The sequence below is a fragment of the Phaseolus vulgaris genome, chromosome 2 (genome assembly GCF_000499845.2).
Source record: "Phaseolus vulgaris cultivar G19833 chromosome 2, P. vulgaris v2.0, whole genome shotgun sequence".
NCBI classification, from domain to species: domain Eukaryota; kingdom Viridiplantae; phylum Streptophyta; class Magnoliopsida; order Fabales; family Fabaceae; genus Phaseolus; species Phaseolus vulgaris.
The window spans coordinates 39400154-39426242 of NC_023758.2; the positions used below are offsets into that span (position 1 = coordinate 39400154).

The 26089-nt window shown below is 33.6% G+C and overlaps 4 protein-coding genes and 1 long non-coding RNA gene across 6 annotated transcripts; 2 read left to right on the forward strand and 3 right to left on the reverse strand.

Annotated features, from left to right (window-relative positions):
• Nucleotides 1-1288: 1288 nt before the first annotated feature.
• On the reverse strand, nucleotides 1289-6627 carry LOC137811977 (calmodulin-binding protein 60 B-like). The gene is made up of 8 exons (XM_068613839.1): nucleotides 5991-6627; nucleotides 5383-5458; nucleotides 4744-4802; nucleotides 3911-4404; nucleotides 3674-3834; nucleotides 3327-3530; nucleotides 2657-2882; nucleotides 1289-2338 (listed from the first exon to the last, which is right to left on the reverse strand). The coding sequence occupies exons 1-8, from the start codon at nucleotides 6101-6103 to the stop codon at nucleotides 1785-1787; spliced, it is 1887 nt and encodes a 628-aa protein (XP_068469940.1). The 5' UTR covers nucleotides 6104-6627; the 3' UTR covers nucleotides 1289-1784.
• Nucleotides 6628-8453: 1826 nt separating this feature from the next.
• On the reverse strand, nucleotides 8454-10795 carry LOC137811980 (uncharacterized). The gene is made up of 2 exons (XR_011081212.1): nucleotides 10720-10795; nucleotides 8454-10517 (listed from the first exon to the last, which is right to left on the reverse strand). It is a non-coding gene; the product is annotated as an uncharacterized lncRNA (long non-coding RNA).
• A 1956-nt stretch (nucleotides 10796-12751) lies between these two features.
• LOC137811979 (ribosomal RNA-processing protein 17) lies at nucleotides 12752-14646 on the reverse strand. Of its 2 annotated transcripts, XR_011081211.1 has the most exons (4): nucleotides 14234-14508; nucleotides 13976-14075; nucleotides 12995-13345; nucleotides 12752-12899 (listed from the first exon to the last, which is right to left on the reverse strand). XR_011081211.1 is itself a non-coding variant. In XM_068613841.1 (3 exons), exons 1-3 carry the CDS (start codon nucleotides 14432-14434, stop codon nucleotides 13095-13097), a joined length of 552 nt encoding a protein of 183 aa, XP_068469942.1. In that variant the 5' UTR covers nucleotides 14435-14646; the 3' UTR covers nucleotides 12752-13094. The 2 variants fall into 2 exon arrangements, 1 of the variants encoding a protein (XP_068469942.1); XM_068613841.1 differs by having other exon boundaries at nucleotides 12752-13345; nucleotides 14234-14646.
• A 1992-nt stretch (nucleotides 14647-16638) lies between these two features.
• LOC137811978 (sphingosine kinase 1-like) lies at nucleotides 16639-20892 on the forward strand. The gene is made up of 10 exons (XM_068613840.1): nucleotides 16639-17099; nucleotides 17175-17297; nucleotides 17973-18073; nucleotides 18222-18294; nucleotides 18395-18481; nucleotides 18563-18640; nucleotides 18753-18823; nucleotides 19332-19628; nucleotides 20069-20191; nucleotides 20284-20892. Exons 1-10 carry the CDS (start codon nucleotides 16784-16786, stop codon nucleotides 20473-20475), a joined length of 1461 nt encoding a protein of 486 aa, XP_068469941.1. The 5' UTR covers nucleotides 16639-16783; the 3' UTR covers nucleotides 20476-20892.
• Nucleotides 20893-23004: 2112 nt separating this feature from the next.
• LOC137811981 (syntaxin-125-like) lies at nucleotides 23005-24564 on the forward strand. Its single transcript, XM_068613842.1, has one exon. It carries the CDS (start codon nucleotides 23318-23320, stop codon nucleotides 24230-24232), a length of 915 nt encoding a protein of 304 aa, XP_068469943.1. The 5' UTR covers nucleotides 23005-23317; the 3' UTR covers nucleotides 24233-24564.
• The last annotated feature ends 1525 nt before the right edge of the window (nucleotides 24565-26089 follow it).

Sequence of the window (26089 nt, forward strand, 5' to 3'; positions counted from 1 at the left end):
ACATTAAGTGAAACACACAAATATGAAAATCTAATTTAATTTGAAAATTTTACATAATTATTTTAACTTAAAGACTAACAAAATATCAACTATCAATGAGATCCTATCTTTACATAAAGACCTTCTTTGTTGTCTTGGTGGATGTTTGACGGAGGTGGATTATTGTTGTTATTATGTTCTCCATTTTTGCCATATGGAATATCATATTCCAATGGAGACATTGTGGGCTGATAAAGAACTGGATGAAATGCAAAGTACCAAACATTTGAGATGGATTCGAAGAACAAATATTTTCATGCGGTGGAAAAATGGTGTAAGTTGTTGGTAGGGAAATTGGACAAACATGTTGTGGTGGTACTCCGTGAATATTTATGGTGGTTGATTAAGATCGAATATTTTCAGTTTCTCAATTCATCATTTTAGATATGCAATTTTTAGTCTAAGGTTTTACCAATTTAGTTTGTTATTCTATGAATTATATTTAATTTGATATTTTTTCTTAAAATAGTTTAGTTACATTATTTTGTTATAAAAGTATTACATAATTAATTTTATTAAAAATTAAAATAATTTAAATCAACGAAACTTTTATATATATATATATAATTTTCCTGCATTCTTTAACTATATTATAAAAAAATTAATTATAGGAAATTAATTTTTAAAAACGTATGTACAAATTTAAGTTTATAATCATGATTTTAATATATGATTTTTATAAGAATTTATTTTTATAAAATTTGGAATTTACATTTTAATGAAATTTATATTTTACGTATACGATATATTCATAACAAATTTTCGCCGTTTACTTTAAACTAATACGCTTTTTTAATTAAATTTGTATTTTATGTATACGATTTCTTCATAACAATTTTTCGTTTCCGTTTAAACTAAACTTATATGTGATGTATATTATTTTTATGAAATTTAGAAAACTCCTGCCATTGACAATTTACGTGAAATTAAATCGTATTCAGTATACAATTTACCCAATTCTGAAATTAAAAAAATGTCCATTTTCAGAAATACGAAGTGAAATTGTACTGGAAAAGAACCGACAAATATCTCCCGTCTCTATCCACGAATTCAAGTATTATACTAATAAACTCAATGTATTATCTCTATTAAAAATGATACCTATTCACAAGTACATTCAATTCAAGCAGTAAAATCTAGCATCTTTTTCACTTTATATTTTGATAGAGTATCACAGACTATGTCACGTCAATATGCATAGTTATACAGATAACGAAACAATATAAAGTACACAGACAGCAAACAGAAGTATTCGAAGCACATAGCAGTTGGAATTAATTATAATTATAATGCCACAGAGCATTAAATTTCAGTCAGATAGAACATATCTAGCTATACAGAACTGAATACAGCCCGGTAAATGTAGTAAAGATTCTAGATTCTTGAAATTGCACTAGAAGCTTTGCCAGGTTGCAGCAACGGACTCTTCAGTTTAAAAACAGGCAAACTCTTGAGCCTCTACAACTTGGGTGTAGGAAATTAGGAATGCTTAAGTGAAAACATCACAAGCAAAGCAGTTAAAGGAGATGTTGCATAGTGATATTCTTCTACAGGCAGAGGTCTATGCACATTGGAATCTTCAAGTTAAGTCTGCACCAAATAGTTTAATCCAGATTTCATATCCTTTCTCATGCTATGAAATTTTAGGATGAGAACAATTCTGAATGTCAGTAAAGAAGCCTTGAATGCTATAACCAGAAAAACTATTGATCAGTCATTAAAGATCACCAATGCCCCCAAGATCTCTATGGGTCGTCCAATTCAACAAGTTGTGCCCGTTTCTCAGCAGCCTGCTTCCGAATAAAAATACCCCATCTTAAAGCTGCCTTCAGCTTGAGCCAACCAACAACAGCTTTGCCTGAGGAACGATTTGGTTCATCATCAAAATTGTAGCCCATGGGGTTTGCAGAAATGTATGTAGATGAGCTAGGGTACCCATCATCGAGGCCATTAAATGTAGGATGTGGTTGGCCTCCCACGTTAAACATACGGAGTAGTTGCTGCATATCTTCATTTTCTAGCATCTCATGACTTCTAATACGAATTTCTTCCTCTGGGAAGTATTCTTCAACTCCTCTATAAGTAGGATTTGAAATGCTGACGGGCTCAAAGCCATGCGTGGATGATTGTGCAGGACCATGAGTTAGTCCATTTTCACTTCTTGGAAGTTGAGTATGGTGTGGAACACTCATCAACTGGTTTTGTAGGGAAAATGCGTTTTCATCAAACTGAATGGAAGAGTTAAAACTAGGATTCTGTGGTTGCAAGGAGAATCTGGAAGTTGTTCCATCATGATAACCTGCAGACATTCATGTAAAGTCAGTCAGCAATCAAAAAACTCCCACGGGCTCACTATTTTTTAGGTCAATTATGAGCAAGACAATCTACACAGATTGATGTGGAACAAGAGCAGCTCACTGCGTTGTTCCATCATTAACTTCGACTGATAATCATCTCATGGTTCAATTTTTCACCATGTCAGACATGTTATATCTAAATCATATTCCTCAGGCGCTAGCATTATAGGTTTGACGAGGAAAAAGAGGAAAAGTTGAGGTAGGGGTATTCAAAAAGTGATTCAATCCAACGAAAATTGAAAAAAATCAAACCTATGTACCTCCGACTGTTACTCCTGAATCCATTGAAGGCTGGCCTGCATGAACTGGAAGTGGGATGGGTATCTGCTGAAGGGAGTTTGAATATTCATGGGGAGTCATTGGTGCCTGAGGATGAGCGGTGTCCAAAGTCTTATCCTCAATGTCATTTATCAGAGACTTCCCATCATACTCAATAACATGCATCCAATTATCATATGCTTTCTTCACCAACGTGTCTACATAAACCTACGATATTGGCATTATCAGAAAATTCATCATTTTCCTTCCCTATCGTTTGGAAGAAGTCTTAACATTTTCGTAATATCCAATTTTTCTTTAATGGTAGCAAAAATCCCCCACCTTATCTTTGTAACACCTGTAAGCCTACTGCTAAGCCGATTTATTCCCATAGTTTCAGGGGCATCAATAATTATAGATACTATGTGTCTGAGTACAAAGTTAAAGACTAACAAAAGTTTCCAGACTACAATAAAGACTCCAAAAATACAGCAAAACTAAGCAAAAGATATTATTCTATTAACATTGGGAAGCCAATAAAAAAATATGCATAATATAAGGAAAAACAACTTTCATTATATCAGAAATCAGGTTTACCATATTATGGAAGGAATTCAGAAGTATGGTTTGAATTCAACATAAAAGGAAAATATTCTGTGATAGTGCACTTACCCTTTGATTCTCAGAGAGAGAATCAGCTGAGTAAAATTGGTCGTTGGCAATTAAGCCACTTAATTCATAAATATTATTGAAAACAACACCCACATTTCTTGCATCTTCAGGGTAGTATACATAAACTTTTCCACTGAGAACACAAGTCTTGGCATGCTCAACAAGAATATCCCACATTTTATTTGACATGCCGCTTCCAAGGATCTACATTAAGAAGGATAGTTAACCTATAAAATCCTTTGGCAGTTAAAAAATTTATATCATCAATTCAAATGCAAAACCAAAGGAATTGAAATTTTGAACAATTGACATTAAAATCATAAATGGACAAAAATCTGGTTTCTTACATTCCGCAATCTCTGAGGGTCTCTGACCACAAGTCTTAAGAAGTCTTCAACAGTATATACTCCAGCTTTATTTAGCCTTTTGTGAAATGACCCATCCTTGCCAATTTTCTCCAGTCTCCAGACCTCGTCATTCAAGGCAGGAGGGTAGTGTTTCTTGTATACTATAATTCAATTGATGTTTCGTTAGAACCATTTTCCAGGAATGAATAATATAGCAAACATAACTTATGAACTTACATTCTCCACGATGATCCTTAACGGTGAAAGGTTCTGATTTGGCTTCACGGATACGCATTCCCTCACAACAACCCAAGGCAACTTTCAGCCCCAACCTGAACTTTCTACTCCTTATCCAGCTAGAGTTGTCTGTAAATGTAAGCTCACCCAGTGTTCCTACACCCTCCTTCAGTGTGACTTGATTATCCCCAGTTAGAAGAGGCCTTTTTCCTTCCCGCTCTTTCACAACATGACTATCAAATTCTTCTTCACTCCAATTATCATCATCCTCATTATTGAAATCTCCCTCCAGTACAATAACATCTAGCCTGACACATGACTCTGGCCCTGATGTGACAATATTGCCAGTGTTTGCATCAATCAAAACAATATGAATGGCCGAACCTTGCTCTCCCTCCACCTTTCCACCAGTAAAGAGGGGAAGGGACAGCCTGCTCTTGAACTGCAATTGTAAATTTGTGCCATCAGGGCCTTCTATTGGCTTTGGGGAAGACCTGAATTTTACAGAGTATTAGAGATAAATTATAGATAGATATCACAAACTGACGGAGATAAATAATATAAGCTGAACCTGAAATTAACACACCACTAATCACTAAACAGATATGGATCACTACACTAGATTTTTTACTTTAAAATGTGACAGAATCTCCATTAACATAGACTATCTGTCTAATTTCATCATTCCAACATCTAACAAAGCAAGTTATTGCAGGATATATTCTTACTAAATGCCATGAAAGCATAAGCAGCAAAAGATCGGGAGAACCATGTGTCATGTACATTCATCTGACACAAAATTTATCTTTAGCAAGAGGGAACCAAAAAATTACCTGCCAGCAAGCTTGGCGGGGCATAGTTTTGCCAAAGCAAGCTCGACTTCTTCACTAACCTGTTCAGCAACAAGAATAAAAATAAGAAATAAGACACGTTCTTCATAAAAAACAATTCATGCAAACAAAGCATTTGATCACTTCCTTTAGAGAGCTATTTCATTAAATTATGTTTGATAACACTCAGACACACACGCTGCAGGCCAACTTATTCCAGAAAGCCTCCCTTTGCATAAGGCTCCCACCTAGTGAGGCTTGGAAGGGGTACAAATAACCAGCCAGCCCGGTCCCAGAAGCAGAGAAGCTGTTTCTAGGGGTTGAGAGTTCGTTTCCTCTCATAACGAGTAAATAAAAAAAATTACACCAACTTCTACAGTTTTGAATACAAGATCACTAATTTCCTACCCAAATCTTGTTAAGCCTCGGATCAAATAATGGCCTACCAGCTTGAAGTACGATAAATTTTAGCTACAGGCCAGCAGCCTGAGAGGTTGTGCTTTATGTGGCTGATTAGATGAGCAGTAGAATATATAAATGATAACTTCAGGTACTATTGACCAGTAAATCAACTAAAAATTTCAGAAAATTATCAGATTAATATATTAAGAATTAATACCACAATGAACGGAATTTTCTTACAACTCTGCGTAGAATAGGCTCCAGTGATGAGCAAAGTTTCTGCAGACTGTCAACCTTAAGGGCCTCAACAATTACACTGCAAATTAAAATAAACAAATTAATAATTCAATAAACACAGTCATAACCAAGTTTAAGACACCAAAGTACGCTTTAACATATGAAAACATAACAGCCTCCACAGGGATTATTTCTTAGTTACATACTCATTTAGTGAGACACATACTAGGTTGAATTCGGTCACTTTTCCCCTTTGCTTGTCAGAACCATTCTTTCACATGAATTTCAGACTCGTGCAAAAACAACACATTGCGTATTTTTTTACTTTTAAAAATAATTAAGCTTCCAATAATAAAATCAGATAAGATGACAATTCTACTTCTACCAATTCTCACGCAAACACTGCAACCTAAACCTCAATATTTTAAAAAACAGTCAGTAACTGCGATTTTTGCTGCAATGTCAAGATTTTTCAAGTATCCACAACCACAATCATAAGCACATTTGTCCGCAACTCTCACAATATCAGCAAATGCAACAAAACCTAACAACGACGAAGGAACAAAACAATCCATTTCAGCGATGCACAAAGAAAACGTAATTAGCATTACCTAGCCAAAGCAGGTCGTTTCCGATCAGGTTGACCTTCTTCGGCCGAAGCCGAATCCAAACCTCGCTTCTCTCGCGCCGTGCCGCTCGATCTCTCGCCATACCTTCCGTGCATTGTTCCAATCCGAACTATGTTTGGTTGCGGAGAAAACGAAAGAAAGAGAAAAAAGCAACGGTGGCGGCGGCACACAACGCAGGTAAGTAGGTTTTCTCAGTCACGTAAGCTTCAACAGTTTAGTTGACTGAGGAACAAGTAAATAAATAGGCGGCAAAATAAATAAATAAAAACGGAAAATGTGAGTTAGCGCCACTTTTGGATCGCTTTTAGAGCATCAGGGCGTGGTGTGGGGACTGAAAAGAAGGAGAAAAGAGTGAAAAAAAAAAAAGGAGAAGTTGGAAAAGTACGGAGTGTGGAAATTTCGGGGAAACGTCTCAGAATTTTCTTTCAAGGCCACAAACGCTATTTTGCACTCTGACGCTTATTTTGTCCCATGCCTCAAAACAAACGTGTCATTCACATATCTCGCTTTCTTGTTCTATCCTTTTTGGCTTAGTTTGGTGGGGAATCCCTTTCGTTGTTTGATCATTCTGCCACGTGGCCTGTTTTGGGTGGGTCAAGTCTGTTAGGCGTTGGATTTCAGATCGTTCTGTAACTCTCTGCGTTTAACTCATCCTAGGTTTCTTTTCCGTTCAAGCTTTTACTGCCATTAGTATATAATAACTTTACACCCTTTATTCCTTCCTCTTTTTTTTACCTTTTCCTTTTTCTGGGATTTCATAATGGAAGATGCTCAAGATCTACTTTAGGGTTTATTAAAATGAAGAAAAAAAAAGTTTCCAGGATTCTAAAATGGAAGATGATTTACATCAGTTTGTTTGGGTGATACAAAATTGAGAGAAAAATGATAAGTATATTAATAATGATGTCATGATAGAAAAAAAAAGTTTACTATAAATTTTTTTTCTGAAAATATTAATTTTATTATTTATATAAATAAATACCCTTTTATTTTACTTATATATTTTTAAGTTATTATTTTATTCTTCCTTCTCAACCTCCTGATTGAGAGATTGAGAATAATTGAGGTTTGTAAAGAGTGAAGATAATAAGATTTCCTGGGTGAAGGTATACCATAGATATTTGATAGTTGTGTTGTGTGGGGTCAACTTAGCTAATTGGGTACATTAAATGCAACAGCATGAGAATGAGAAATGCAAGATTTGGTGATGTGGGATCCCTAAACCTCTTAATTAGAAAACAGAAAGGGCCTACAAGACGAAGGGTATAATCATGTCCAACTAAAACACGCATATAAAGGGTCAGAACACATTCAATTTTCAATTGACTTTTAAAGGAAAGTTATAGGGTAGGGATACCAACAAATACAATACGGACAGATTTTTTGTTTAAAAATAATAAACAATACTAGAATCTATAACTTTCTGTATATTATTCAATTTCTTTACCCTGTTAAGCCAATCTTAATAATTGCATCATCATGACATAATATTTTAATAACAAAGTTCTCTTGAAAATGTATTTTTGTTTAAATATACTTTTGATCCCTCCAATATATTGTAATTGCATAATTTTTTGTTCTCCAAACTTCAATTGAGTTCCCACGACTATGATTTTGGTATCCCGTGTTTCAATTGAGAGAATTGAGCATGTTATATATATATATATATATATATATATATATATATATATATATATATATATATTTTATGTAATGATGAAAAGTTTGTTATCACATAAATATCAATATAATAAATAATAAAACATTGATTTTTTTGTGAAGATGATATATAAAAAATGTGAAAATATTAATTATTAGATTAAAACTTTATCTAACTTATGATTATTAGATTATCATGCTAAGTTATTTATCGAAGTCACATATTTTCTTATATTATTTATGATCGTCATATAAAAAAATTATTAAATTTAGATTAGAGTGTGACAAAAAGTATATTTGTGTTACATAAGATATATGTTTTATGTTCTAATAAAAAAATACGAGAATCTTAAGTTAAAATATTCAATTTGACAATAAAGCACATAAGTTTTTGAGTTGAGTCTTTGTTTGTTCTTTTAGGTTTCCCTTTTCATAGTCGGTTGATCCCCCGTCTTCTTTCATGCATCATCGTATTTTTAGCTTTTATTCAGGATTATTTACTAATTATATCTTATAACATTTTAGACATATATTAAAGCTAACTTAAATATGACAAAGACATCAACATGATTTATCCGTTGAATACTTATCATACCACACAATAACGCAATAAACTGCAATCCTTAAGATTGCACAAAATTACAAAAGAATTGCAATAAAGAGAAAAACGAGCAAGAGTGTGCGTGAGAAGAAACCGTATAGCAAGAACAAAATAAAATGGAACCCTCAAGAACAGCTTTGTGGTGAGAAACGAAGAAGATGGAGAAAATATGAAAGGGAAAAGAGTAAAGAAACTGTTCATGTATTTTCAATTAAAAAGTTAAAATTGTTTTTACATAAGTATAAAAATAAAAAGTATTGGGCCAAAAACAGTGGGCCCATGCAACAAACTTTCAGTGCCAAAAAGAAAAAGCTTTGGGCCCAGAATAATTTTATCACCCCCCTCAAGCTGGGAATAGATGTTTTTCATTCCCAGCTTGGAATGCAGAAGCTGAAAAGTGGATGGAGGTAATGACTTTGTGAAGATATCAGCATTCTGCATGGAAGATGAGATTGGAAGCAGCTTTAGGAGTTCAACAATAATCTTTTCCGAACAATATGGCAATCGATTTCGATGTGTTTGGTGCGTTCGTGGAAAACCTGATTGGATGCAATCTGGATGGCAGATTGATTATCACAGTACATGGTTGTCGGTTGTGTGTAAGAGACACCAATATCTTGTAGCAGATAGGTGAGCCATTGGAGTTCACAGGTTGTGGCAGCCATGGTTATGTACTCAGCCTAAGAGGAACTCTTGGAAATGGTTTGTTGTTTCTTTGATTTCCAGGAGATAAGAGATTCTCCTAGATATATGGACAAACCAGCAGATTTTCTTGTCTTAGGGCAGGTGGCCCAATCAGAGTCACTGTACGCTTTTAACTGGATAGAGTTCTGGTGAGGAAAAAAGATGCCATGGTCAGGAGCATTCTTGAGATATCTTAGAATTCTAAAGGCTGCTTGTTGATGAGTAGAGGTAGAGACAGAAACAAACTGACTCATCTTGTTGACACAGAAGGAAATATTGGGTCTTGTATTGGTAAGATAGATCAGCCTTCCAATTAGGCGCTGGTATGAAGAGGAGTCTTCTTCATTCAACAACAATCCTTGTTCACTAGAGAGGCGTAAGGAGTGAACCATTGGTGTAGAAACAGGAGCACAATCCAGCATTCCTGTTTCATGTAGAAGGTCAAGAGTGTATTTCCTTTGGGAGAGGTGGATGCCATTACTGTTGCGAGCAACTTCAAGACCAAGAAAAAACATTAGGTCACCCATATTTTTTATCTTGAAATGGTGATGCAGCAGTGTGGTGATGTGGGCAATCTCCTCAGTGTTGTTTCCAGTCAAGACAAAATCATCCACATACACATAAATAACAGTGATGTTAGGGTGATGTTTTTAATAAATAAAGAGTGGTCATAGAGGAAAAAATGTAACCATTAGAAAGCAAGAAGTGTGAGAGTTTTGCATACCATTGTCTCCCAGCTTGTTTCAGACTATATAAGGAACGCTGCAGTTTGTAAACAATGTTCTTGTTGGGAAGAATAAAGCCAGGGGAGGCTTCATGTAGACTTCTTCATGGAGGTCTCCATGGAGAAAGGCATTGTTGACGTCCAACTGTTTTATTGTCCAGTTGTTGGTGGCAGCAAGAGCAAGGAGAAGGCGAAGTGTTGTCAATTTGGCCACAGGGCGAAAGTATCCAAGAAGTCAAGTCCTTCCAGCTGTGTGTAGCCCTTGGCAACCAGGCGTGCTTTGTAGCGGTCAATGGTGCCATCGCTGTTGTGTTTGATTTTGTAGACCCAACGACAACCAATGGGTTTCTTACCCGGTGGAAGGGAAACAAGTTTCCATGTATTACTTGTGGAGAGAGCTTCAAGTTCGGTTTCCATTTGTAAATGAGATATTCTAGAAAGGTCCCCTTGGAAAAATCTCGTTTTCAAACCATTCCAAACATCCGCAACCTTATCCATCCAAATTATACTTTGTCTAATACGAAGGGAAACATAATGGACTAACCATGACGCTACCATGTTGTTCCCCCTTATCCAAGCTGAGAAAGTATGATCGTCCTTCGGTGGGCAAGGATGTGTACCCATGACGAACTCCACTTTGTTTTTCGCGATTAAGGCGGTGATGACAGACCTACTCCAGGAATGATAGTTTGTTGAGTCCAATACTGGTGAGACGAGCGAAGCCGCTGGATTTTCGCTGGGATGAAGGTAGAGATAGCTATTCATTAATGAATCTCTTCCCACTTTTTCTCTTAAAGAATCCGAAGGAGTTGGTTGTGCCACTTCTTTTTCCGCCATAACCCTAAAGAAAACCAAGAATAGAAGAGTCATAACAAGTGAATTTAACAGAAGAAAGAAATCAAGAACCAGAGCGCGCAACAGAGCTCTTCAAAAGAAGAGCTCTGATACCATAACACAATAAACCGCAATCCTTAAGATTGCACAAAATTACACAAGAATTGCAATGAAGAGAAAAACGAGCAAGAGTGTGTGTGAGAATAAACCGTATAGCAAGAACAAAATAAAATGGAACCCTCAAGAACAACTCTGTGGTGAGAAAGAAGAAGATGGAGAAAATATGAAAGGAAAAAGAGTAAAGAAACTGCTGATGTATTTTCAATTAAAAAGTTAAAATTATTTTTACATAAGTATAAAAATAAAAAATATTGGACAAAAACAGTGAACTCATACAACAAACTTTCAGTACCAAAAAGAAAAAGCTTTGGCCAGAATAATTTTATCACACAACTCCTTAACATCGGACTTTGAACCTTAGAAACTATCCATATTCTACTCACATGAGGTGGATCCAACTCCAAGACTTATATTATGATACCACAAAACTCAATTCATTCAATTAAAATATTAGAGACCAAATTTATATTACTACATAAATGGGGGAAAACAAAGTATTTAAATATTTGTAGGCATAAAAAGATAATTAAAACACTTATTGTCTCCTCTTATTAAGTTTTTTCCTTATATTCAGAAATGAAAATGAAAATCCAACTCACATGTATTTGTTTAACACTAGCTTATCTGAATATTTGACAATCCATAGTTCGGACTATCTCATATTTAAAGTTCTTCACTCCTTCAAACACGAGACAGTGAGAATTGAACTTAGATTTTCTCCGACAATAAGCCACAATTACTAGGTTAAAAAAATTAATACATATATATATATATATATATATAATTTAATAAAAATGTATAATCCAATAATTTAATTAAATTTCACTGTAAAAAAAATCATACACGAATGAGTAGGTATTGGTCAATATAATATCGTGATTTGGCATGTTCGAATGATGTATTGTAATGCCTAAAAATATCTCCAATGAAGATTTAACAGTAGACTCAACTTTATATGAAAGTCTTACTGCAACATGTTAAAGAATAAAAAATACTAACAAATAAAATAATATTTAACTATAATATATTTTAAATTATAAAAAATAAAATGCAAATAAAAAATTATAAAAGTGAGAATCTTACAAACTTAATATTTAATTATAATGATTTTGAATTATTTTTTTAAAATTATAAAAAATAAATGCTATGAAAAAACTATAAATGTGAGAATCTCAATCCTTTCTATTGCTGCAAAACTTGTAAAAATTGCTTAAAAGAAATGTATGGTAAAATTCATTTAAAGTAAAAGACTAGAGGGAGAGTTTCTTATAATACCTTTTTTATTATAAATACTCTTTAAGTCTTAGTTTTTTTTTTCTGTCATCTTATTGTACTATAATTTTTTTATAATAATTAAAATTTATTTATTTATTTCTGCTCCTCTCCCCTTAACTTCCTTTTTCTGGATTTGTCCCGGGTCAAAAAGACTACCCGATTAATCACCAGTGGACAAATACATTTCACTGGGTAGATAACTCTTTTAGCCGTTCCTGCAAAACTGAAGACTCTTTAATAGAAATATCATTTTTCCCCATAATGAACAGCTAGCCACTTACTACTTTTGAAAATCTTGCTCATCTTAAAATACAAATAGAGCTGCATTTTATACCAGGAATGGGTACCAACAGATACTATCATGCCCCGGTTTATGATGCAACTCCCAATTTGAAAAGAGCACTATTTGTTACACAGCAAATATATTTTAATATTGGTCAAACAACATCCTCACAATTTCACCAAATTTTCAGTCAAGTCTCTATGGTTTAGAAGCTTCCAACTAAGTTTTGATTGCTTCGAAGACAACTAAATCCCAAAATGCCAGCAATCATTTGACGTTCTAAATTTGGGAGACAAGGCTGTAAATATTCTTGATTAAGGTTTAAATAAAACTATAACAACAACGTACTATTATTAGCCTTAGCTACATACATTACCTAACTCCTCAAATTTACCAAGGATTTTTCTTAAGGTAATTAATGGGTTGGGTTACCTAAAATAAAGATGCCACAGGATTATGTGTCTCCATATTACATGAACCATAGCACCCAGAAAGGAAAAAAAACTAAAACCCTTCTTTGACCAGAAACTAAAACTTTAGACATAAAATAAGAGAAAAGAAAATCAAGAAAGTTAAAAAAGTAAATTAATTAAATGTATAATACACAGGACCGTTACCGATTAATCAAAAAAGAGAAAAAGTAGGTGATTCTTCCTTAACTCTCGAATCCCCCAAAATAAGAAGTCAGCAATAACCCCGCTGGAGGAAGTCCTGTCATGAACATTAGGAACCAGGTAACCAAGTAAAACATATATTCAACAATGAAACAAGTCCAAATCCTGCAATAAGCAAGCACGAGTTCTCACTTCTAGGCGGCCAAGTTACTGCACTTAACAAACACCTCAAATAAACGCAGTATATTGTAGACTTAGGATTGTCCTGAAGATGCAAAGAGCTTAGCTACCATTACTTCTTGCCCCGCTTCTTTCCTTTCTTCTTATCTCTCTTATTAGCTGGCTTTGGCCGTGACTTCTGTTTTGCAACCTTCTTAAAAGGTTTTTTGTTACTTATACGTACCCCTTGCCTTTTATCAGCCACAACAGAATGGGGGGTCACTGTTTCCTCCTTCCTCTCACTATGGTGACTTTCTTCCTCAGGGTTGATCTCACTTGTCACAACAGTAACTTTCAAATCACCGCTCTGGTATGTCTTCGTTTCTTTCAACAACAGAAGGTAAACAAAATCACCAAATGAGTCACAACCCACAAGCACAAAAGAAATCAATCACACACCATACCCTAAAAAGAGCCTCATATTCATTAGTAAATAAACTTTGAACAGGTTTTACTCTAAATTTTCAGGTTACATTTTTTTGTTTTCCACAGATCTCCTCCTTTGAAAATACAATCTTGTCCATGGCACAGTCAAACATTAAATGTGAGCACTTCTTCAAGGAGGAATTCAAACCTTTATTTCCCACGTTTTGGCCTCTTCCACTACACCTAACCCCCGATAATAAACTTTTAAGTTACATATGTACTAGTACCAGATCAGGCTCAAGCACGGCATGCATGAATGCCAGAGTAAAATGAAATGCTGACATGACTAATGTCTTGTTTGGATAAATTTCTCTAGTTAAGCTCATGTATAATCAAATTTATAGAAACTCTATTGTTTAACTTCTTAAAAAAAACTCAAGCTAATTTTAAGTGCTAATAAGAAAAACTAAACTCATTTCACCCTTTTTTTTATCTCAAAAGTGCATACTGAAAAGAAGCGAGTCTAAATCAACAAGTGAATAAACAATCAATGCAACCGTGAGGAATATTCCAACTGAGAAAACGTACCAGCAATAGATTCAACTTGATCCGCAACTTCTTCTTGGCGCTCCTCATTTTGATCAGGTGGCACGACTCCATACTGAACGTATTCTCTTTCCAACTTCCTCTGTAAACCGAGTCCAATAGAATAGATAATAAGATAACAAAACCCATTACAAAAAAAATAACCCAAACCAAACCCTCCATGGTTGTAATAGAGTGTAATTTGTTCATACCCTAGTAATATTGAAGCACAGAGTGAAGTGAAAATGGAAAAGTAAATACCTTTTTGCGTTCTTCACTGCGTTTGCGGCGCAGTGCCTCGTTCTGTTGCTTCTGGGCTTCCTTTCTTCTCTTCTTCTTGCGCTTGTGAAAACCAGTGACGTAGTCTTTGAGGTCTTTCTCGTCGAAACTGATGCCCAAAGCTTTGTTCTTCAGAGCCCTCTTCTTCAGGTGCGCGCCTTTGCGCTGCACTGTCTCCTCCATCCGCAATCAACCAAAACCTAGAATATGCCCCAAATCCTTTTCATATGATGTACTTAAAAAATTAAGTATGTCAAATAATGCATTCCAAAATTTAAATACAATATTTCAGAATAAGGATTGTTTAAGATATTAATTCTTTCTTTATAATAGTGTTAAATAAAAAAAATCAAGCCAACAATATTAGAAAAGGGGAAATTCAAATTTTAATAATTGAGAAAAAAAAAGTATTAGTTCGAGGAGTATTTGTATAAAGGAAATTTTTTATTTTCAATTATTTGTTTCCCACGTTATATTTTATTTATTAAAAATCATATTTTCAAGAAATATTGTTTCTTAAGAACTTTTTTTTAACTATCTTTTCTATATAAAAAAATTATGTAAGAAAACAAGAATCTAACTTGTGGTAAAATAAAATTTTACAACCGTCAAAATATTTTTTTTTATTAGAGCATTTATGGTGAAAAAATAAAAATTCTAAAATAAAAAAATATTTGATTTTTAAAGACTTGACACATTCATAACTTTTTATTTATTTTTAGATTATGTAAATACAATTATTTATTTGGACATTATTTTAGGTGGTCACTTTTGGTAAAATGTATATATTTAATAAGGTGATCATATTTTGACACATTGCTTCACTTTACACCCACTACAAAATATTAATACTTGTAATTAAAAAAAATTAAAAAATCCTTAATGAAAATATAATCAAAATGCAAAATGTTAAGATAATTTTTAAAATTAAAAAAATTATAAATTATTAAAATACTAATATTTATTGGAGTGTAGGATGGAGTATGAGTGTCAAAATATCATTTTTGATTTAGTAAATAGTAATACATTATCTTTTTTATTGGTCGTTTTAACTACTCACTCTTGTGAAACACAAACATTAGTAAGATAACATCTTAATAAAATAAGAGCAAAATAAATATTTATCATATTCAACATAGGAAGATCAAAATTTATTTTTATAGAAGATGGATCTAAATATATGTTTATGATAGTATTCGTTATAAATGGTTAAGGACATTATGAATTATGTCTTTATACATAATCAATTATGCCTCAATTCCAAAACATTCCACCACCTTCATCATGCCTCTTTTAATATCTAAACTCAACGTCTTAAATCACAAATAAAATCATTAAACTTCCCAAACAATTATCACAATCTTATCCAACTTTTGTACCACATACCTACTCCTTCAACGTGCAAATATCCAACAACTACCTCTCATACACCATATTAATCACCATCTTACTTTACTTTTAATGCAATTCCATGTAAATCAAGTGTTTCAAGCATAACACTAGATCAAGTTTTTCAATTAGCAAATTATTTTTAATAATAAATCAATTGATTTAAATATAGAATTAGTGTAGAAAACTCAAAAGATAATTAACCAATCAACTTTTAGTCATTTTATTCTCTTCTCAAATAAAGAGAAATAAATCATCATATTTCTTTATCCATTGAATGTTACAAATAATTTAGTTAAAACAAAATAAATACTTACATTAATTATAAAACAATCGATATAATTTTCTTTTCTCATCGCCTGAAAAGTATGTTCAAAATTCAATTAATGTATTTTAAATTCAAATGATTCATTCATATTGAAAAGTAAAAGCATAGAGATTAACATTACACTTGAAAAAACATATAAATATTAAATCACACTTTTATAAAAAGAAGTATAGAGTATTAAATGTGACAAATTACTTATGTCAAATAAAAAAAGTTTAAGTTTATTGAGTTTTTATACTCATTTGTGAGATGATACAAGTCCATGTTTATGAACAACTTTCAATCAAAGTGATCAAGTTTAAAAAAAGAAACAAAGTTTAGACCAATATTTTTTTTTAATTTCAAGAATAAACTAATTCAAACATAAACTCTTTTGACACATTAATACTTATTCTTGAAATATGTATATTTATGTCAAATATAATTTCATTTAAAACCTTTGTGAAAATATCTAAGTGCATATGTTTAGGAACACATTTAAAAAGGTGGTAAAAAAATTATAAAAAAATCTAAGAAATTTAGGCTAATTAATTTCCAAAATAAATTAATCTAACTATAAGACGCATCACGGAATACTTATTCTTGAAGTGTGTTTAAATATATTAAAAAAATGATTTTATTAGTTAAAAACAATGCTTATCTAATTTTAAAAATCAAGGCTGAGATAGTTATATTTTAAAATTTTATCGGTAAGGTTGAGAAAAATAAATCAATAAATTAATCATTTGTGTTCCTCTTAACTCAAGTCATTACCAATATTCTTTGACCTTTTGGTCTGGCGGTTTAATTTGCAATCAAACCGGTTTTCCCAGGAAATGGACCGACCCGCTGCCATAATCTCCGATCAGGTCAACGTTAACGGAACTGTGACGCAGCTATCCCTGTTTGCAGATGGGAGGCTGTGGTGGCCGGAGGGAGGTCAACGGAATTTGACCATTGAAAAAGAGGTTATCGCGTTCACGACTGATGGTTTGAACATTAGGCTGAAAACAGTGGTGGAGGTCGGAGATGGATGCTGTGGTTGCGGGAACAGAGGAAAAGTGGTTCGAAACGACATCGTGTTTCGGCCATCGTCGGAGGAATCGCACAGGCTCTGGTGCCGCAAGCTTAAAGAATTCATCGATTCCCTTGGTAATTAATTTTAATATTTTTTGGTAGCTTGTGTGATTAATTTTGTGCTGCGGATTCTGATTTTGAATGGAACAGGACGCCCTAAGAGGCTCTTTGTTTTTGTCAATCCTTTTGGTGGAAGGAAATTTGCTGCCAATATTTTTAGAGATCAAGTTAAACCTCTTTTGGAAGACGCACAAGTCCATCTCACTGTTCAAGGTTTTGATTTTTTTCCTTAGTTTCTTTCTTTTACTGTTATTGTTATTATAAAAAAGGTGTGATTGATGATAACAATCTATTAAGACCAATGAAACATTCATATTCCTAAATCTTAAAAGAGCCAAAGATTTAAAATATACATACAAATATCTATCTCCCCTCAAGGAAGTGTAATAGTTATACAGAGGGTGAAAACAAAATGTGGTATATTGGTGGAGAAAAATAGGATATACTTGAAATCTCTTGACTAAATTTGGAGTTGATTCTTTTGACAGATGATGGAGAAGAGAAGGAACTACAGTGTTTATTTGTGTTTTTATCTTTTTATAAAATTTAATCATATTTATATTGAAGTGCCCTGTCTTAATTTTTTTGGAAATGTTGTATTCCGGTATCATACCGTATTCATGCAATGTACATAAAAACTAAAATATAAAACTTTTGGTGTAGGTATAAAATCCAAATAAATAATTAAATGTTATTATCATTATTATTAGTTTAATGTTTACAAGTGTACGGATTTTTATACTATGAATAGTAAACAAATAATTTTAATTTTTTTTTATTAAAGTTAAATATTTTATTATTAATGCCTTCTATCGTAGTTTACAACATTATAAATAAATTATAGAAATATCTAGATGTTTGAAATTTTTGTTTTGTTATATTTATCAGAAACCAAGCATCAGCTCCATGCAAAGCAAGTTGTTCAGTCACTTGATTTTTCGAGATACGATGGAATAGTATGTGTCAGTGGAGATGGGATTTTGGTTGAGGTTAGTGCACTGAAATTATTGTTGTTAATTGGTTACAGTTCGTACCAAGTACTACCATTGTGATAATGGTTGTGTGATTGTTTTGAGTTTCTTTTGTACACATGGTTGTCTCTTTAATTATCTTACTAACGTCACGCATTTTTAGTAGGTTGTAAATGGACTGCTTCAGAGGGAGGACTGGGACACTGCAATAAAGATACCCCTTGGAGTAGTTCCTGCAGGTTTTATTCTTTTTCTTTAATGAATTTAGTCAATAATTTTTGTTATGTTAATCTTCTAATTATCTCTTCTGTGATGTACTTTCGGATAAAATGAATGAAGGTACGGGGAATGGCATGGCAAAGTCTCTTCTCGATTCAGTGGGTGATCCTTGTACAATAACCAATGCTGTTCTTGCCATTATAAGAGGTTTCCAACTTGTCACAAATGTGACCATGATTTTTTCACTGTGTTTATATAAAATATTAACTTTGTATTAAATGCTGTCAGGCCATAAGCGATCACTTGATGTGGCCACCATCACACAAGGGGAAACCAGATTTTTCATTGTGTTGATGCTTGCATGGGGTAATTATAAATTAACGTCACCATATATTGGATTTTGAAACAGAGGTGGTTGTGCAGAAGCCTCTGGCTGTGCCCATGATATTCTATGTAACATTTGATAATTTTATTTCAGGTCTGGTGGCTGATATTGATATCGAGTCTGAAAAGTATAGGTGGATGGGAAGTGCTCGAATAGATTGTTATGTAAGTAGGCCATGTAATAAGTACGAAGAATGCTTTTTTCTTTAGTTGCTGACTCTTTTTATATGAATTATTGTTGCATGAGTTATCTTCTTATATTTTTGGTTGAAGGCAAAGACATTAATCAAAAAGAAGTAATCATCAAGCTACTGGTCACCTACAAGGTTTACAAAACAGTTACGTGGAAATGCCTTTTGAAACCACTATTCCAAAAATACATCTACTCTACAACTACTTTTTCAAATAAAATATTTTGATATAAAGTGAATATAGATTGCATTTACCGGTGTTGGGCTCAAAGTTATTTGTGTTTAAATAGAAACCAAAGTAATGAATTTAAATTGTCTCTTGATTTCTTGCGCCATACGTTAACTAATATGTTAGCTAGTAGTGACCCACACTTCAGTGTCAGTCTAGTTTGATGATATGTTCTCATTGTTATACAACAATTTCTTTGACTTAAAAGGATTGAGGTTATTTGTTATTTTCTTTGCATCATCTATTGTTGTAGGCTCTCACTCGAATCTTCCATTTGAGGCATTATGAAGGATGCCTTTATTTTGTGCCTGCACCTGGATTTGAAGCTTACGGGGAGACCATAAGTTACCCTGGCAGTTTTACTAGCAAACCCATCATTAGTGATCTAATTGATGGGGAGCCGGTGAAGTTAAAAAGGTTAGGCTATCAGGGACCTGAAATTGACTTGGAGAATTTGAGTTGGAGGGTTTTAAATGGACCATTTATTTCTGTCTGGCTTCACAATGTGCCTTGGGGTGCTGAAAACACCAAGGCTGCACCACATGCAGAGGTAGGTTGTATGTGTAAAAGTTTTTTTTTTATATCATTACTCTCTCATACTGTTTCACCTGATGAGTGATGTCATAGCTAGAACCGATTCATATTGCTAACATGACAGTTTTGGCAACATTAAAAAAATTAGAAGATGAATCCATTTAAAATAGTATCTGAACTGGTCCCATGGAGGCTAATGTACAATGAAGAATGGCTATTGGCAAATTAATTTGCTTCATTTTAATGACTATTAGACATTTATTTTTATTACAAGGATCGCACAGAATAGATCATAGAGACACCCAAATTGTTGTTATCATTGACATAAATGCTAGTTGACTCCACACCCCAAATTTTCTCCATCTATCGTTGGACATCTTAAGTATTCTATTGGTGATAGTTGTCCACAGCCATGAACTTGACAAGTCTTATGTTAATTTAATTTGGTAAATGCAGTTCTCAGATGGTTGTCTGGACTTGATCATTATGAAGAATTGTCACAAATTACCATTGCTGTCATTGATGTCAGATTTGAATAATGGAGGTCATGTAAAATCGCCACATGTCATGTACCTAAAGGTGTGGTCATCGCTACTGTAATACTTTTCTAGCAGTGATTTATTTGCACGACAAGATTTGTTACTTTCTACATTTTTTGCAACAAACTATAGGTGAAAGTTTTGGTCTTGGAACCTGGGCCGCGCTTGGGGGACCATGAGAAGGAAGGGATCATAGATGCAGATGGTGAGGTTCTGGCGAGGGGTAAAGGATCGTACCAGTGCGAGCAGAAGGCTTTGATGACCTATGATAAACTTCAAATAACGGTGGATCAAGGCTTAGCTACTATTTTTGCTCCTATGTAGAATCCTTGATCTTTAAAACAATAGTGAGAAACAGATAAAGAATTAATACTCTTAGTTTAAGAATTTTGGAAAAAAAAATTATGTATACACCAAATCTTAGAGCTTTGTTTGCTTCCATGCCTCCTCTGTTACAAAGATGGAAAGCGAGGATGAGAAAGGATATCCCCTGCTTTGCTCGAGCTGGTTGGCGTGGAAAAGCCAGGATCAGAACAACTTCTTCCGCAATGAGAAAGAAGAAGGAAGAAAATAAAGAAAGAACAGAAGAGGTGGACAAAGATATAACATTGCTAGAAAATGTGTTTTAAAGGATTATTTGAATAGTAAAATCTTTATTTGATAACTGTACATTGAAACATACAACTTTATAATTGTGATTTTTCTATAATACAATTTTAAAATTACTCTATTTTAACAAAAGATTATTTCTTTTTTACTTTATAATATAGTGCATGCAACATACGATCACTCATTTCAATATTAACAATAATAATTAATTTTAAAAACAATAAATAAAATTGTTTTATATTTTACTCTTCTTCCGCTCTTTTAAACAGTTTACTTTTTTATCTCTCTTTCGTACCGAACAAAATATTTGTGGGTAAGTATAAATATCATTAAATGTGAGTCTCAAACTTTTGTGAAAATGTTCCTTGTTCAATGATTCTTGTGGAAATGTTCAACAGCAAATAATTTGCATTTATTTTTTCAATAAAAAATTAAAATAAATTGAATGGAGCATTTCAAGAATGTCACAACTCTTACAAAATCACCAATATTAATGACATAAATAGTTTCAAGATTAATAACTTTCCACCTTAAACCATTGAAGCATCATCCACAATTAGAAAGATGAAGGGTCAAAGAACCCCCCATTCCTCAATCTTTTAGCTAAAATCACTTCTTTATAAGGTTGTCATTAATGAGAAACACAAGCACTACACATGCAAACCTTTATCCAACCCCACCACACTTCATTAAAGCATACAGTTATTAATTATAAGAAACATACAACTTATAGAATCATAGTCTTTCATAGTCAAGATTCATAAAAAGGCACCCGTCACACAATTTTTTTAGTAATTCAACAATGTTGATCACAAACACACTGTCTAAACTTAGAGGGAAGAACTATAGTTTGACAAGAAAAGTTGATGAAACTCAACACCACTTTGGGTCTTTAGGACAACAACTTTGAGATTATAGTTTATAGATATTTTCCAATAAGTGAAATTAATAGGCTTAAAGTCGGGTGTGGCTTGAAGGTGACTTCTCTTTAGAGACCTAAACAATTAATGAAAGAGGTAGGAAGGAAAACAAAACTTGAACTTCAAATTATGTGATTAATATAACAACCACTTAAAAAAATAATTTCAGAATAAAATTTAAATTATATTATTATTATTATTATTTAAAATAACTAGTTAAATTATTTGTTTATTTATTTATTACGTAAAGAATAGAAGTATACCAACAATAATAATGCTAATTAAATATTAAAAATAACAGTTATTGTCTAGTTGATTAAAAATCAATAATGTTGTCTTTGTCATTACCAATGACATAGGAAAATATTCTTCTTCAACTTTTCTTTTGTAGCTGATTAAAAAAAAAAAAACTTTTCTTTTGTATTTGGTGAAAATTGAATGTATATTAAAATTTAGAAACTTATTTTTTTCAAATTTTAAAGAATTTTTTATTTATATATATATATATATATATATATATATATCAAAACTTAAGTGGCGTGGTCTTTCATAACTTTCAATACTAAAAAAATAATACATATTCATCCGTAACGAAAATACTTCAATTTAATTTCAAAATGATAAAAAATGTGAAGTCTAAAAAAAAGTAATTAAAGGATACATAATATCATATAAAATTATTATTGCATGTTATAATTAACTCTTTTAACGATTAAAATGGATCATGGCTAAACACTAGCTAGTATAACTATTTTGTGTCAACATTTGTCCACCTACAAATTGATCATGACTAAACACTAATATAACCAGGTACAATGAAACATTTTTTAACTACTGACCTTGTGATCAACTAATTATCATATCATATAAAACAATGATATAGAAATTTGTCTCCTTACAAATCTAAATGCCCATAGAGATTGAGAATGAGACATAAATATCCCAAGAGTATAGAACATGTTACCAATCATTTATGAATAATAGAATTAAGTTTTTAACAAGTAAAAAATACACTTATATATTCTTCATATTATGTTAGATATTTAGTGTGATAGATAAAAATGAATTGAGCCGCCATTGGTTTTCCTTTAAAAAATAGAATGTGGGAAGACTGGCTTCTAAGTTGCATCTATAATAGGCTTCATCAATTGTAGCTGAAACTGTGTTAGGTAGGAAACACAATCCAATTCATTTTAGACAGTATCAAAATGGAACATCTAACTAAATAAACAATATACAATTTAAGATCAAATCAATCCTCCTAAAAATAAAAAAGATCAGAAGCTTTGAAAGGACAGAAAGAACATGACCAAGTCATAAAACCATCTTAAGATTCCATTCAAAAAAAGGCAAACACAAACCTTGTTTCATCATGGATCATTAATTACCATAAGCCTCTGTTACGTCCACCACAACAACAAGAGAGAAAAAAAAAATCCTAAGAATCAAACCTTTCGTTGGTGGCAATTACTCGGTTCTGTCAATTGTCACCTTCTGGGTTATCGATTGTTGAGAATGGAGAGGAGGATGAGTTCAGCACATGCTCCTCAAGATTTCGGTAACAGCATGCAAGATATCCCACGTTAGAAGAAGAAGAATAGATCGTAAGAGAAAAAGGGTTTAGGTAAGAAGGAAAGATGAACGACCTATTCTCAAACTCGTTCAAGAAATACAGTGACCTGAAACAGCAGGCATATCTAGATGACGTGGAAGCGGGGAAAGAAAGCGTGAACCTGGATAAGTTCTTCGAAGATGTGGAGAACGTGAAGGAGGACATGAGGGGCGTGGAGGTGCTGTACAGAAAGCTGCAAGAGGCGAACGAGGAGAGCAAAACGGCGCACACGGCCAAAGCGATGAAGGACGTTCGGGCGCGAATGGATAAGGACGTGGAGCTGGTGCTGAAGCGCGTGAAGATTATAAAGGGGAAGCTGGAGGCGCTGGAGCGGTCGAACGCGGCGAACAGGAACGTGGCGGGGTGCGGGCCGGGTTCGTCGGCGGACCGGACGAGGACGTCGGTGGTGAGCGGGCTGGGAAAGAAGCTGAAGGACATGATGGATGATTTCCAGGGGCTGAGGACGCGCATGCACAATGAGTACAAGGAGACGGTGGAGCGGAGGTACTTCACGATCACGGGGGAGAAGGCGGAGGAGGAGATGATCGAGAATCTGATATCCAGTGGGGAGAGCGAGAGCTTTCTGCAGAGGGCGATTCAGGAGCAGGGGAGGGGTCAGATAATGGACACCATTTCGGAGATTCAGGAGCGGCATGACGCCGTTAAGGAGATTGAGAAGAACTTGATGGAACTGCACCAGGTTTTTCTGGACATGGCGGCAATGGTTGAGGCGCAGGGGCAGCAGCTGAACAACATCGAGAGCCACGTGGCGCATGCGAGTTCGTTTGTGCGACGGGGAACCGATCAGCTTGAGGATGCGAGAGAGTACCAGAAGAGTTCCAGGAAGTGGACCTGCTATGCCGTCATTCTGGGCGCTGTTCTCATTGTTTTGCTTCTCTTCCCTCTCCTCACCTCGCTCTTGCCTCATCTCTTGAGGTAGAACAAAGGATCCATTAGTAGTTTAGGATCCATAGTTAATTATTCTTCTCATGTAATTAATGTAAATAGCTTCACACATTTTTGGAACGGATGCTTTGTTTCAATCAAATTTAGTAATTTGAAGGGGGAAACATGAACTGAGTGCAGGGTTTAAGAGCTAAACCGTGTAAAAACTTGTTTTTTTAATTAACAAATCAGTTTTTTTGTTAATGGAACATAACGTGGGACAAACAACCCTTTCTCGGACTATGCCTCTGCATCACGGAGCACTCCCACTCCATCCACTTCCTGCACCGTCACCCAACACAGTCAGGTTCAGACGCTATCATTATCCTTTCTGATTTGGGAGTAGTAGATATGGCCTTCTCAACACTTTATTTCGGTCAGTTTATAACTTTTTGTGCTTCACTACGATGCTATCAAACTCATTAATTGATTTGTTTACCCTTCTTATGGTGCAATATCATTGTATCTATTTTTTCCTTTCCCCTTTAACCAAAGTCTCTAATGAATCCAAACTGACACAATTTAGTCTGTTAATGATAGAAAAATGGCATTAATTCAATCTACATTAGTAGGAAGTTGACATTGAGTTAAGCTTAGTCATAAAAATTATGTCTATTTAGATCTTCAATTTTATATTGATAAACTAATATTTTATTTATTTAGAATATCTCTACTCTGTAGTCGAAGACTGATTTCTAGAAATATTAAGATTCCTATTAAAGATTGATTTATTTTAACTATGTTCTTCCATATGCATAAACATTGAGATAAAATCTATTATCATATGCTTAAATAACATTATTATCTGACCATGTTGATTGTATTAAGTTAATGTTTGTTATGATGATTTGAAATATTAAACTGATATCCGTTACCTTTACCTTTAAAAGGTAAAAAATATGAATTGAGTAAATTCTCTAATTTTACAAAATGGCCGTTTTACTTATTTTCACCGGTTCCGTTGTCATTATGCATAGAGAAGGACAAAAGAGAATTATATTCTACAGAGTAGAAATAAAAGGACTTGCTGCAGCCATTTTCTTGAAACATAGGTCCGAGACAGCAAGCCTCATTGTTAACTAAAACGTGCTTTGTATTCAGTTTACTTAACAAGCATAGCTCATAAGTCCTAAATGATTTCTTCTGCAGAATACTACTCAGCTTCTGGTCCCTAACGTTAGTTTCCTTAAATTGTTATACGCAATCATACCATTCGTTTCGATACTACAACTACTACTTAGAATTTTTTTTTTAAAAATAATGAAAGAAAATTGCTTGTCACTAGCACTACAAACAGTTTTTGGTCATCACAGAATAAATTTTGTTGTAGTATTAATTTACTACCAGTCTTGTGTTGAAGATGGACTATTTTTTTTGTTATAATGAATTGAAGTAGTGTCAATTTTCATACTCAACCAAACCAGTGATCGAGTTAAATATCAGAGGGGAAAACTGTAGTCTAATCATTAATTAACAGGTATACCAAATCTTTTTGACCTGCAATCTACCAAACAGATTCTAGGTAACTGTCGTTGTCCTTCTGATATTATATCATGTCCAAACTATCCCACTTTTTTCTTGAATATTCTGAACACCAGATGTTCATAGCTTGACATGAAGTGCACCACTTTACATTTCATCAATTTATCCAGTTTCATTCTAAGATGCAGTGGATAATGGCTGTAATTTATGGCAGAGCACCATTTTTATACAGCCATACCTTTCCAGACCACAGAGTACCTGTCTTAAAAACCTATTACTAATATAATCTTCATCTCTATTAGAAATTCAGATAAGAGAAGATAAATGAGAAGAAAAGTATATATGATGCAATACTTGTCATTTAATTAAG